General features: G+C 40.8%; 1 protein-coding gene across 1 annotated transcript; it reads left to right on the top strand.

The window, feature by feature from the left end:
- The first annotated feature begins 2,986 nt into the window (after positions 1 to 2,986).
- LOC114149096 (interleukin-31 receptor subunit alpha) lies at positions 2,987 to 14,804 on the top strand. Its single transcript, XM_028024665.1, has 16 exons — positions 2,987 to 3,366; positions 3,490 to 3,543; positions 3,850 to 3,906; positions 4,015 to 4,123; positions 4,224 to 4,378; positions 5,366 to 5,508; positions 6,395 to 6,533; positions 6,619 to 6,707; positions 6,817 to 7,024; positions 7,640 to 7,825; positions 10,138 to 10,269; positions 11,031 to 11,192; positions 11,777 to 11,920; positions 12,850 to 12,931; positions 13,014 to 13,095; positions 13,183 to 14,804. The coding sequence occupies exons 1-16, from the start codon at positions 3,303 to 3,305 to the stop codon at positions 13,639 to 13,641; spliced, it is 2,265 nt and encodes a 754-aa protein (XP_027880466.1). The 5' UTR covers positions 2,987 to 3,302; the 3' UTR covers positions 13,642 to 14,804.
- Positions 14,805 to 14,837: the final 33 nt, after the last annotated feature.

Genomic DNA, 14,837 nt, shown 5'->3' with positions numbered 1-14,837 from the left:
GCAAGTGCTTACCATTCTTGTTTTGGTCCGAACCTTCGGACACGATTCTGCTGCAGCAACGGTCAGAATGTTGCATTGAACTCACACAGCTGTTTAAAAAACTTCATACAGTGAATTTCTCTGTTTTTTCCAAGAACCTCTGGGTCAACTGATGTCTGTCGAAACGTGTGCGGCGTCAGCTTGTGGCAGCAAGGCTGTGCTGATAATGCAAAAGCCGTACAGACAGTGAATTATTGCTCTGTTGCAACAAAGACTCTTGGTCAGAAATCTTTTGCAGTTTTAAAGCGTGTTTCCCGTGGAGCGGGGCCACATTTGTAGGTGACGCAAAGTCTTATCTGCGAATGCTGAAGCTCGATCTGAACTCGCGTATCATAATTTTTCTGACCAAAAAAAAAAAAAAAAAAAAGAGGTTGAAGACACATCAAACATGTCGCCGCAATGAACTGTGCACCAGAAAAATTTCCTCTCCTTTGATAAAGAATGATAACGGATGTGATTATGTGAACATCAAAGCTCCTTCCTTGCGTCACTTGAACGGCATTTTCACCTCGACTTGCCTTTGGGTGGTTCAAGCAACAGAGGCGAACACTGACTGGAGGTTAAAAGTAACAGGAAGGGCAAGCAACTCAAGAAGAACAAAAAAAAAAAAACAAAAAAAAAAAACAAAAATTCAGCAAAACCCAGCCACCAGATACACCAAGATAAACTTACCAAAACTCAACGCAGAAACCAGCGCATACAAAAAAGAGGGAAGTCAGAACAAGACAACGACGCATTGTAACATCTCCAAAGCGACGCGTGAGACTTACTGAGAGATATTCTCAAAAATGCACAGTTGGATTAATCGGATAGGTTTTACTGTCAATATCTTTGGACTACTCACGCGTCACTTTTAGGAAAGGTGATGAACGATTTTCTCTGCAATGAATACAAATGACATTTGAAAATGTCAGAGGGGAAGGGTAACAGTTTGAGTCAGATGATGTTCACAATGTGGCCTAATATGTCCTGATTATTAATATGACAACTGGTTAAAAAAAAAAAAACAACCTCTGGAGGTTTCAGTGCACGATTTTTTTTTTGACAGAGTGCTGGACAAACCTTTCAGTTTGATATTTGGTCTGATATTTGGATACCGATCAGATTTGCATAATGTTGTGATCAAGAGCAGATTTAGTTATTGATAGTACTCATTTATACTATTATTTTACAAATTTTTTTTACATATTTTACATAAATTATTATGGTTTAAAAAAAACCCAGCTTGTTTCAGTGAAATATACATAACATCGTATCTATATGGAAATGCAGTTAAGTTTTAAGATATATTTTTATTCAAAATGTTATGTGTATGGACAGCCTTGCCACCTCCTGAAAATGTAATTCCACCATCAATATAATTATGCAAACATATGTTTTTTTGTGAGTGTGGCTACTCAGATTAGAAAAATACACACTTTGTAAACCCTTAAAAAAAAAAAAATTAAATCCTACTTGCTAATTTTTTTTTTTAAATGAAACAAAACAAAGTAGCATAATGTAACACGGAAACACGATGCAAATTTGAGACTATAAAACAGATAATGGAAGAGGGCAGAAGGTTTGATTCAGTACCAACCAAAAAAAACTAGACTAAGTAAAAAATATATATATGTTTTTCTACATGAATTATCTGGATCCCACTTGATTGAAAAGTTTGCAGATAGTCGATTAAAAAGGGTCAAATTCAGAATTCCTCAAAAACAGAGCTGGGAATATGCTTTTTTTTATGCCACGTAATTTGATGTTATCAGCAAAATGTTGTAAAGTCGATTCAATTAATCGATAAGCAAGATGTGTTAAAGGTGGAATGCACGCGTTTTAAAAACAACGGGCATGGAGAGAGGCGACAGGAGGAGGAGAGAGGTTGTGGTTGACGTGCTTTGCAGGAAGACGGCGTGTAAAATGAAATTCTGCTTATTAAATGTCTATTTCAGGCTGGGTGTATCTTATTTTTGTTGTTTTCTACTTCTACTTCTTGTTTTTTTTTTTTTTTTTAAGCCGCAAACCTCTCAGGTTCATTCTTCTTTTTTCTCTTTTCTACTTGCCACAATTTTTGTTACTAAATGTCCCTGCATGAGTTATTGAGAGTCGTGAAATTTCTTAAAGTGATGATAGTATTTTTTTTTTTTATGTAGAAGTTGATGTAAATTTACAATTTATGACTTGACTTTCAATCAAATCGATACATGTTAAAATGTTTCTACCAAAAAAAAAAAAAGAAAAAGGAAAACAAATGTATCGTGTTCTCCTGTTTGTCGATGTTTGGCGGTACACGTCAAACATCGCCTACCGCCAAACTTCGAACAAGCTAAACCGGCACGTGCTGCACATAATTAACACATAAAATTGGGAGGTTCTGCATGATTTCATACATTCACTGAGCTTTTTTTTCCTTTTCGCAGAATGCAGGAAATGATCTTTTCTCCACATGTTTTTCTAAAAGTTCCAGAGTTCAAATGTCTATGCAGGAGGAGGGGAAAATTGCATTTCCTCCACTGTTGTTTCCTAAAATATATATATTTTTCTCTCTCCTAAAACCAGCTTCTCCGCTCGAGCTGACAAAAAAAAAAAAAAAAAAAAAATCACTTCCTGGTCTCAGTGGGAAAAATTTGTATTTTTCAACTGAAATTTCTTCTCGATTCTTTGAAAGCAAAACGGGGCGTGAAGAGATCCTGACCTCACCGGGCCCGTAAAGTCATTTGGGTTCTCGGGTTTGATCACACACACACACACACACACACACACACACACACACACAAAAAAAAAATAAGAGCCTTTCAGTAACTGTACGCACAGGAGTTTCTGAAAAGCTGCCTGCAACAGTTAAAACACACATTCAGCCTTGCGAACAGAAACTTTACAGTCATTACATCTGAGGAGCTTCTTCTCCCTCCACCCTTTTTTTTTTTTTTTTCTTTGCAGGTCACATTTGTTCTGCACAGAAGCCAAAAGCTTTTCATGTCGAGCGGTTCTATTTTTGGAAAAGAAGAAAAAAAAAAAGGCGTAGAAAGAAAGAAAGAAAGAAACGACGTGTTATACCTGAGAGCGTCTGTTTCTTGTCAGTTTGTGAGTCGTCCTTACAGTGTCATAATTCGTCGCCGCCCCTCCACGCTGAGCGTCAAAAAAAAAAAAACTCCCCCAAAATATTTCCTCCTCGTTCAGTCTCAGCAGAGCAGCGGCTCTGTGAATGGCAGCGGGCGGCGGGTGGGTGTGAGATTTTCCCCCAAACACACCGTCGCGGTTTCAGTGTGTCGGCCAGCATGTCGGGCGGTGGAGGAACTAAACATCGCTGGCTGGGAACCTACATGCATGCTCTGGTCGTTGGTAAGACACCCGAAGGCGTTTTTTGGTCTTCTTGAAACATCTCTGCGCATTTAAAAAAAAAAGAAAGAAAGAAATAAACTGCATGAATTATCCTGTTTTCATGAACTGTTGTTTCTATTCGAGGTTTGATGCTTGTTCTCTACGCTCCGATCTACACGAACGTCCACGTTTCTGCAGGTAGGACTTGTTCTCTTGTTCATCAGAGTGACCTTAAACACACCAGCGTAACGTTTGCTTTTGCATGTGTCCTCGTTACCCAGCTGGTTAAGTTCCCTATGAATGCTGATAAGGTGCGAGACGAGAAACTGTGATAAAGGCGCAACCATAAACTCTTGGTGTATATTAATTATGATTCAAAAGACTTTGAATTTCCTGACTACCATTTCTTTGGATCAGCTGTGTTTTAGCTGAGTTTGAGGAGTTTTGTACCAAACCACAGACACCTCTCTGATGTGTCTTCATTCATATTTTCTGCTGCTCCAGAAAAGTGCAAGCCAAGGAACATTTCAGCCAAATACCAACACTGTGGGATTCACCCAGGTGAGAACAGACGTCCTCATCTCAGTCGATGTTTGATCGTCAATCGGTGCGATCAGAATCAGAGATCGGCAACATTGTGTGTGTGTGTGTGTTTTGTTTCTTTTACAGATGGAGTCCATAATCTAGACTGTTTCCGTAAATCCAAGAACGACGAGAAATGTACGTGGGAACCCGGAATACATGGATCGAAGAGCTACACCTTCATCTTACAACAAGCGTACGCCACAAACCTTTCCGTTGTGTTTTGTTTTTTAACATTTTTGTTCATTAAACTTTTTTTGTAAAAGTCCATTTCTTTCTCATTTCTGTCCTTGCAGAGACAAATCTCACTGTGTCGTTTACTACAACATAACCAAAGCCAATCAAAAGCTGAACATATTTGATTACAACTTTACGGTGGAGGTCATTGAAAGCAACGCGGGGAAGGCGAATTGCACAAAAGCAGTTTTCAGTGGTTCGAAAAAGACTCTGAGTAAGTCCATGAAAGATATGTGTGTGTGTGTGTATGTGTACATATCACTCTCCTTATATATACATGCAAATGAAACGATGTATTTTTGGTTTTCCATTTTCATGCCGCTGCTCTGCTGTTTGACTCACCTGCACTAATAACGCGACAGAAATCTTAAACCCACAAGTGCAGCAGATCATTTTCTAATTTCCAAAGTTGGCCATCTTAATAAAACCGTTGCATTTTTCAGATACATGTAATTTAGTCCTTGCAAGGACTGACTGAGGGGCCACTCGGTACGGAAGAAGCCATCGCTAGAAAAAGTTTGTTTACAGTTTCAAAATGCCCACAGACAGAAACGCTGTGGTCTAATTAAGCCGAAGTTTAAGCGCTTGGCTACACTGAGGATTCACTTGGAGGAAAAATGAGGAAGTCAGCAAACCATAAGCCACTATGTGAGAATTGTGAAGTATGACTGCAGCTTTTTTTGCAGCAGGAGGGACTGGGTGCGCTTTATGAAATAGATGGCATCACAATAAAGGAACATTACGTGGAAAATTTCACACAGGTTCTCGGGACATCAGCAATGAGTTCAAGCTTTGGCCTCAACAGGTCTTCCAAATGAATAATGGTCTTAAACATACCACTAAGTCGGGTACAACGTGACTTCAGGACAAATAAGTTGGTGTTTTTGCGTGGCCGTCACAAAGACCCAATCTCAGTCTCACAGAAAACGCGCAAGCAAGACAAACCTGGTTCAGTTGGACGTCTTTGTAACAAGCCTGTGAAAGGATTTCCAGAACATTGGACCTATTTTATACTGCTCATTATTAGCTTGTCCAAACCACAAAGGGACTGCAAGTCATCTTGTGACGTGAAAACCCTCCACCCCCTCCAGAAAAAAAACAGAAACGGGCAAACGGAAAGAATGCTGCTAATCTTGAACAGAAACAACTTAATGTCAGAGAGCGAGGATTTTATTATTTATGTTTCTTTTCACTACTTCAGAGCGGTCCTGCGGGCCTCCCAGCAAAGTGTCGCCGACTCGCACACCTGGAGCGCTGCAGGTGAACGTGACCTGGCTTAAAGAGGACGGAAACAACAAGATCTCTGTGAGATACAGAGCGCTGGGCAGCCGCTGGTGGAACGAGGTCAGGATTAATCGCCCGCTCACAATTGTCGCAAACCGTGTTTTCAGGACAACTATCCGTCCCGACCACATGACATCAGTTAAAGACGAAAAGTAAAAGCGTGCAGGTGTGGTAAAATGTAACATTGCGATATCGCAGCTAGCAGGTAAATGATTGGACTAAACTTGACTTTATATTTAAAGACTTTATAGGTGTACGTGTTTGAGCTGGTTTGTTTCTTGAATGCAAATGAACTTGGTGCATTTTGTATTTCATGTTTTAAGTCTTAATAATAGAACTTTCAAGGAAGCAGTTTGTACACTTTTACTGTTAATTTGTCAATGTCTAAATATTGGAATCAACTTTTACTATACAATGAAGAGTTTGTTTACACTATCACTATCCTCTCCCTGTGGTCCTACTGCCATCTACAGAAACACACCACTTGGTTAGAAACAATGCAGTCTTAGTGCTGTCAATTAGCTCATGTATACGCTGCTCATACGCTAGTTCTCCACACAAGAGCCTGCAGTGAATGCTAAGGCTAGTTAGCGTGGCCACCGATGATGGCGGATAAACATTTTTTTCCCGGAACGGCAAGTTGTTTTCCAACCATTGGCACATTGAGCAGCGCATCCGTGAGCATGATTGACCCTCCTCCTGGCTCTGATTGGTTGTTTCTGATCGGGAGCGCTGCATTTTTGCGGATGTCAGTAGGACGACAGGACGGAGGCGCAGGAGCTCAGTTTTTTTCACAAGTGATCCGTCTCGTGTTACCCTGTCACAACATAGTAATGTGTAAACCAATTCTTTCTAAAAGTTGCACACTGCAGCGTTAAAGTTATCAAAATGAATTAAACCTGGTTTGACTTGTTTCCAACTCACTGATTTCTGCCTTTCTTCACAGACCGTAGAGTCTCGGCTTCCAAACACAGCCATGGTGGAAAGGCTAACGCCCTCGTTGGCCTACGTTGTCCAGATACAATGTGTGACCACTGCTGAATGCTCACAGTGTCCATGGAGTAAAAATTACTACGTCCCATCAGGTAGAAATCAGATTGAATTCAGAAATCAAGTAAAGCAGTCCAAATCCAGAAAATATTGACTACGTCGAATCTCTTTTTTTTCCAGAGCTTACAACTCAACCCATCATTGTCAGCGTTACATACGAAGATATTACGCAGAAAACCGGCTGCCGGTTGATTTCCATAACCTGGAAGGTACTTGCACACCTTCAATCAACTCAGTTTTAATACGTAAAAAAACAAAAAACAACAGATAATAATGAGAATGGCATGGTGCTGAAACGGGAGTTGTGCTGTTTGATAGTTTCCTGTCAAGGATCTGTACGACGGCTACCGAGTGACCGTTTGGAAAGAGCCCGGAGAGCCTCCGCAGGAGCAGCTGACCACCTCCGAGCCGGAGATCAGGCTGATCCTGTCCTACTCGGCGTACCGCCTCAACATCAGCGCTTACAACAACGCGAGCGTTTCCCCGGCTGCCACCCACGTCATACCACAGCACAGGGACGCCAGCAGTAAGAAAATCTTCTTTTTGTTTGTTTTTAAATGACAAACTTATCAAATCTAAATGATTAAAACTTACTAATTTGGCGAATTCACAAACAGGGTGCAATGTCTTATTTAAAGCACCAAACGGAATTTCAGAGGAAATGAAAATTAAAACCGAGATCAGAACCGCAAGAAGACGTTTTTGCGTTTCATGTGGGACAGACAGACTGCGGCATTAAAGCATTAAAGACATGAGAAATTATCTTGATATCTTATGTTGTCGATATTAACGATATTATCATTATTATTGTCGTTAATGGTAGTAGAGCCATTAGTAACACACTTACATATGGGAATATTGTAAGCACAACATTGAATCAATACTTTGATCAGTAATCAGAGTTTGTTGCTACAATAACTTATAAACAGGAAGAGATCATAATTGTGATGTTGCTGGAGAAGCAGCAAATTTCAACAAGCTTATATTTCTACCCACTGGTTTGGACGTTTATCACTTATTGCATGGCCGTCGTTTCGTTTTTGATCGACGCCGTTCAATAAACATCAAAATGCAAACTCAGCAGATTGTTTTTGCCACTGAATGAATGGCGCCACAGACCGACGGGACTTTGAATCTGCAGGTGTAGGAGACGGGAGGCTGAATGTGACGGTCCACAACAGCACGGCGTTCACGATCCACTGGAGGGCCGATCGGATCAGGAAGTACGTCTGCTACGTGGTGGAGTGGATGAAAAAGGGACATTCTGGATGGTACCAGTCCTTCTTTGAGGACACCAATGCCGCAAGGACCGTGTCCTCTTTATCAGGTGGGTAGCTGTTCAAACAAAGTGAGTGGGGGGACATTTAGTGAACGAAATTTGACGCATTGTCTTTGCTTTTTGTCGCCATTCCTGAGCGACTACACTGCAGCCTCATCAACCGTAAGCCTTTTGTTGCACATGTGCAGAACCGAGCGGTACTCGCCCATCCGGCGCTAGCATGCATCACGGAGTAGCTTAGGGTTACAATTAAGAATATTTTAAATAATCGATTATTCTGACGATTAATCGGATTTTTCATTTAACCACTTTAGCACATTTTGTTTAGAAATGCAATAAAAGATGCAAATAAACAAATAATTGAATTCCCTTTTAAAATGTAAAACATAAAAATTGCATTACCTAAAATGCAAAACCATAGCATCCTTTGGTAAATCGGAACCAGGTGGAGCTAAAGCTAAAGCTAAAGCTAAAGCTAAGCCACTTAAGGAGTTCTGGCTAAAACATATTTACAGACAAAGGTGTTCTTATCTTAAATGCAAAATACATATAGTTTTTGTACAGTTTTGGCTCAATTACTCTAAATATATATTTTTTTTCTGTAAATGACCATCTTTGAATCTGAGTAGTCCAGTTAACGACTAATCAATACCCAAATTAGTTCACAATTATTTCAATAATCAATCCGATCAATCATCTCAGCCCTGTTGTGTATTCATCCCTCCATCCTCAACGATTATTTCAATAATCGATTCATCACAATTGTCGCGATTAATCCCATTCATTGCTTCAGCCCTGGTAAATTGATTCACCGTTTCCCTGCTGCTGGTTCTGAAGCGGTCCCTAACAAAAGACGTGATGCGTGCCTGGATTGAGCCGGGGTTGTGTTTACTCTGAGTGAGCGCGTGGAGCTGTGTGTGTACGGTGTGTATTACCCTACATCAGTGTACCTCACACACTGAGAGAGCTCCTCTAAAGCTGAAAGCCTCATGTGGCAACAGTGCGCGTGTAAAATCACACGCTAAAACAACGTGCGAAATTGTCCCCTCGTTGTCACAACACACAGCCAGCGTTTGTTTGTGTGTGTGTGAGAGATCTATCGTTCAGCTGGTCGTCGTAGGAACCGCTAGCTTCAGTCTGAAAAACCAAAAAAAGAACTCGTGTCTTTCGGCGGAGGAAATGCTCTACTGCCTTTTGAAAAATGATGAAACTGTTGGGTTTGTTTAGGTCACACTAATGAGATTCGCTTAGATTAATAAGGCAAGTGATTAATAATGAACCTCCAAATACATAAATAAATTCCATATCTAGAGGTAGGACCAAAGTTGGTTTGAAGTAATCTTTTAATTTGATCAACCTATTATACGGAAGGTTTGATTGCAACACTTTTCCATGGATTAATGAGAAGGGTGCAACTAAATAGCAATACCATTTTCTTACATAAAATGCAAGTGAAAGCAGATTTTTTTTTTCAAAATTGATGCTTCTTTTGCACCGTTTTATTATCAAATGCAAAGTTCTTGCTTGAATGAAAGTAATTTTAAATGTAAATTTCCAAGTGCTGTTAGCAACTAACGATGAAGATGCTCTACTGCAACAAGAACATATCAAAATATAGCCTTTACTGGACAACATGCAGTATATTAGATGAAGTGTTTAAATACACCTTATATGTTTGGAATAACGTTTGTTAGCAGAAGGTTTCCAATAACCTGCCGTCTTTATGGTTATGGTAAATCCCCCCCATCGCCTTCATTTCCTTTAGTTGTTTGTTTTTCTGCCAAACTCAATGGAAGTGAAATGGAAAAGATGATAGGACGTCCCGTTTTGAGCTGCTCTCTTTGAAGTGCTTTGCTGACAGAAGCAACTGTTGGTGGGGGAAGACGTGTGTCGGCCTGAAATCTGATCTGAATCAAATTTTTATGTTTGGCATGTGGATGAAACACAGACGGAGAACTAAGTGTTAAAAACATCCGAGGTTTTTCCCGTTTTGAATATCCGTAACCGGGACGAAGCAAAGTTCTCTTCAGATGTCTGTGACAATGTTTTATTAGAGCAGTTTTATCGACTCTTTGCACATTCCTTTTCTTCATGTGTCCAAGGTTATTTGCTTGGATCTACCTTATTTTTGACCCATAACTTCATTTATGAACTAGTATGGTTTGATTTTCTGCTTATTTGTGCATCACTAGGGTTGTTGCCAAGATCTGGTGTATTTTGCATTGACGGGCCCTGTTGAAAAATATTTAAACTGAGAAACACGTCGACAAGTTGAGACGTTTAATACTTACTCGCTGTAAATTGAATTGCCAGCCTATAATATAACCTGCTTCTTGTTTTGCTTTTTCAAATTACTCCAGAACATTTGGAGCCTTACACAAGATACAGAGTCACTCTGCATTTGCGACCATACAAGAACACCTGCAACATGAAGCACGTCAATGACAGCGAGAGCACCGACGGGACCACAGAGTTTTATCTCACTGAAGGATGTAAGTCGGATACCGCCTGCCAGGGCCGTCGCTAGGTTTTAAGGAGAGGGGGTGGGGCGCTTAGCCCCTAGGCAATGCACAGGATGTGTTTTAATTTGTGTTTTATTCTTATGTGTTTTTATCTGTGCTTTATGAATACTGCGCAGCACTTTAGTGCAGTCAATATCTGTTTTTAAAGCGCTTTACAAATCAATTTCGACATTGACGTTTCGTAGCAGGCGAAAACGAAACCTGTCAAACAGCAACGAAAACGGAGAAGTTGCTTTTCAGCTTTTATAACAGTATTCAGCGTAACAGGAAACTCTTCCACTGTAGAATATGACTGTAAACAATTAATGGAATGAAATGATTATCTCATAAACGATGCTAAGGTAGTTATCATTTTCTGTGGCTCTACACCTAAAATTGTTCGACAGCCTTTGAAGGACACTTGTGCAAACTTTCACACTTGTATCATCTTCCGAACTGACAGATTTAGGATCATATTTGAGTAAAAATAATACTTTATGTGGTTATTTATATAGAATTTGTAGACAGTTCTTTGTAAAAAAAAAAAAAACAACAACAAACAAAAAAAAAACAACACATTATTCCAGGGAGGCTTTGGAATATTTTAGGGAGGCTTCAGCCCCCCTAAAATATTCCTACAGTCGCCTCAGCTGCCTGCACTTTCAAAATTTTATCTTACAATCTGAGTATATTTTACAATCATTAAAAAAAAAAAATCACTTTACGTTATTATGTCTTGGAATCGCCCACAGCTCCTGTCGGCGCCCCAGCAAACGTCAGCTTCCACAACGTGACGCTTAATTCGGCGGTGCTCCAGTGGTCACATATCCCAGAGGAAGACTTGAGAGGGTTCCTGCTGGGTTACATTATCTACTACACTGAGCATCACTACCGGGAGACGAGCACAGCGCACAGTAAGGACCAATCACATCAAACTAAATGATGGCTGCAAAGGATTTTAGTGAAAGAAACATGGTGTCTTCACCTTCATTTCTGCTTTGTCCTATAGTAGATGTACCAGTATGTACAACTTCGGTTTCTAACTTGCACGGTAAATAATGGTAAATAAATTCTGGAGCATATAATTTGTTGACACTGACACAAAAGCACTTCTTTTGAACTCTTAACTCTGCCAGACTGAAAAGAATGAGTCATAACCAGTCTGGTTTTGAGCTATGTAGGGCAAAGTGCATCAAGCTAATAGGCCTCGAGAGACAACTGTGAGTAATTATGAATGGAATCTAGACCAAAAGGGAAATTTGTGGTATGTTGTTTGTGAAATCAACTTGAGTGGAGGTAAATATCCGGAGTGCAAGCCCAATGCCAAACGCCAACACGGAGACGGACGGCGTCGGAGAACAGAGAGGGCTCTGCATTCGACAGTCTGCGAGTCTGTCGGATGTCAAATTTGTTCCCAGAAAAGCTGCAACAGAGATTCCTGTTGGTTCCTAAGTAAACACCAGAAGCACAGCTCAAACAAAGTCCCATTTCTTTGCAGATATAACGGTGGATCCAGGTTCCACCAGCTTTCACATGGAGGCCCTCGAAAGTGGAACGGCGTATCAAGTCCAGATATCTGGTTTCACGTCAGAGGGCGAGGGAATCCGAAGTATTCCGGGTGTCTTTAAAACAGATCAGAAAGGTTATATCTCATTACAGTGAACCCTCGCTATATCGCGGCTCACCTTTCGCAGTCTTGCTGCTTCACGGATTTGCATCGTGCATTGTGTTCTGCATTCTGATTGGCTAAACAGTCTCTCCGCTTCTTCTCTACCTGTGTGTCAACAACGTTGCGGTTTAATATGTACACGCACGTAAAACAGCTTGCCAGATTTAAGTTTGCAAATTCTCTTGCAATTTCAAGTTTCTCTAAAACTCATAATGGCCACTGAACGTCAGCGAGCAGCTCAAGAATGGGACCCTTTGATGAGCCGTTCATTACAGTTCTCAAACATAATCGATGGTGGCATGTCGGTTTATAAGAATCTTTTTGCCCAGAAGAAAAAAGAGCGACAACAGCTACTGATAACTATGTTCTTCTCTCGAAAAAACACACCTGCACCGCGGGCTTTAGAAGAACAAAACGCTACAGAGCGGAGTTAGGATGCAGCGGCTCAGTCAGAACAGCAGTGAAATACACGAGTCACTATTTGTCCAACTGTACTTTGTATTTTTTTTCAGAATCATTTTTTCATTTTCTCCCGTTATAATCCAATGACTCGGGTCGCGGTGGGGCGGCGAAGCCTTCAGTTCGTATTGATGATTAAAATGATTATTTTACAGTACAGTAGTTATTTGTAAAAAAAAAAAAAAGTTTATACAGTACTTATTTTTGTTAAACAAATGTTTGGGCCTGTAAAAAGGTTTTGTTCTTTGGTTTCAATGTATTATGGAGTATTTCATTGTATAATAATTGTAAAAAAAATCAAGGTTACTACTTCGCAGATTTCGCCTACCGCGGGTTCTTTTTGGAACGTAACCGCTGCGAAAAACGAGGGTTCACTGTAGTAAGTTTTAAGACATTTATTCTTTTGAGCTGAAGTTTGAATTTGTATTTTCTTATTTGCACAGTAAATTTCAGCATCAGGGGCGCAATTGCGGCCTTCGTAGTGGTGGCCTCTTTGCTGGCGTTTGGATCTCCGGTGATAAAAAGGTAGAACATTTATACCCTACATCTGATGGAAATAAAGTTGAACAGCAAAATACAACATTACTCATACACTGACTGTGCCCAGGGCAAAAGCCATTCTGTGGCCAAGGGTGCCCAACCCTGGACACAGCAACGCAGTGCAGAAAATAGAGAGTCCCGGACAACTGGTAAATGTGCATTTCTGCTTTTCTTTTACAACTAGTAAAGAGTCTACCTCATAGAAAACTGTTGACGATGTGCCATCTTCCACTCAGAAACTCCTGGAGGCCTTAGCGACTCTAAAAGTAGTGGAAGAATGGGACACGAAGAGCTTCCAGATTCTAGAGAGGGAAGCCGTGATCCCGCCTCAGGCGTCGTTGTCGATGCTGCCGCACGTCAGGACCTGCGAGGACGACACTCTGGAAATGGCTCACGCCTGGAGCGAGAGGGACGGAGACAGCGCGACAGACGATGATGACACAGCGGACACCTTGCTGGACACACAGAGGACACACTTCCAGAGCTCACCTTTTACCCTCGCAGGTGGTTACACGACGATGGAAATGTTCCAACAGCTCACCCCACAGTGGATGACGGAAGGTGGCTCAAGCACACCGGGCATCGAAGGCGAACCGGAGGACTTCACTGTGTTAAAGTCTAAGAGATTAGACTACGTGAGACAATTTAGCACCAGTCCACCGTCAGACAGTGAATTTACATCAGCCCTGCTGTGAACTCCAGGTCGGTTGCTTTGAAAGTCTGGTTCGTTTGGGAAGGTGGTCTCTGGTCTCCGATCGGTCGAAGTGACCTCTGGCGAATCGATATGTGAACGCCAAGTGGACCTGAAACCGCTCCAAAAGCAGAAAGCGAACTATATTGCTGGGCATTCTGGGTAAATACTAACCTAAACAAATGTGAGAGTCTAGCGCTAGCGGGAGAAATACCTTGTGGTCTTTTACCAAAGACAGAGGAGGAGTCCCACAGCAGCTAAAGTTGCTCTCATGTCTTCTGTGGAGACTTTCCTGTTGTTTCCTTCAGTGGTTCTTGGTGCAGCGCCACCACAGGCAAGGAGGGGAACAGGTTTTTCAAAGGGTTTGCTTCGTTTGAGCCAAAAATGCAAATGTTGCGATTCTGGTCTTCTGGACTACCAGTTGTAGTTTTACACCTGTTGCAGGACAACAGCTTTTTTTAAAGCTTTATTTAGTAGAAATGGCATGTCAACCTTGTATTTATGTGTACAACTCAACCATGAAGCGAATGACATAACTGCTAAAGTTGATTGCAAAGGAAGCATACCATGCTTTACATTTGAACGTGAGCATGTCTACTACTAAAAATATGTTCCTGTACGTCACTGATTAGTCAGTAACTATATGGGGATTTCTGGTTATTGTTGACATTTCTTAAAACGTTTTGTGTGACAGGCACACACACAGACACACATTCTTGTACTTTATCGATCTGAGGACTTCCATTCACTTTATACGTATGGAAAATATTGGATGCTAGGTCCAAATACTGTAAACTTCAACAAGATCTAAGAAGTACAGTAAATGCTAGTTTACAATTAGTTACACGTAGAACAGAAACAACCAAGCAAAACATCCGAGTGGAAAGTCTCTTTATTGAGAGCTTTTGCAATCAAATAAAACGTATCTTAGGTTCAAACCAAAGAGTAATATGTACATACATCCGAATATTTCAAACTATTTTACTGAACCGTTACATCAAATCCTCCAATTTCCCAGCACAAAAAGTTCTCTCAAGTGTGGAGAAGATGAGCACATAAAAAAAGTAATAAAGTCCATGTTCACATAGTGGTAGATGAGCTGGAAACGATTTAATTCTGACATTTGAAGCTCATTACTTCTGACAGATGTGTTAAGAAAAAAAAAAAGACAAAAACTTTTCAAAATAGGAACTGGATCTG

The sequence above is a fragment of the Xiphophorus couchianus genome, chromosome 8 (genome assembly GCF_001444195.1).
Source record: "Xiphophorus couchianus chromosome 8, X_couchianus-1.0, whole genome shotgun sequence".
In the NCBI taxonomy this organism is placed as follows: domain Eukaryota; kingdom Metazoa; phylum Chordata; class Actinopteri; order Cyprinodontiformes; family Poeciliidae; genus Xiphophorus; species Xiphophorus couchianus.
The sequence above is the reverse complement of the archived record's forward strand: the minus strand, read 5'-3'. Positions and strand labels throughout refer to the sequence as shown.

What these genes read in the sequence shown, in the direction of transcription:
- LOC114149096 (XM_028024665.1), top strand. Translation starts at nt 3,303, where the DNA reads ATGTCGGGCGGTGGAGGAACTAAACATCGCTGGCTGGGAACCTACATG. An exon ending in ACAGCACAGGGACGCCAGCA is followed by an intron (nt 7,025 to 7,639) that starts GTAAGAAAATCT and finishes TTGAATCTGCAG; the next exon opens with GTGTAGGAGACGGGAGGCTG. An exon ending in GACCGTGTCCTCTTTATCAG is followed by an intron (nt 7,826 to 10,137) that starts GTGGGTAGCTGT and finishes AAATTACTCCAG; the next exon opens with AACATTTGGAGCCTTACACA.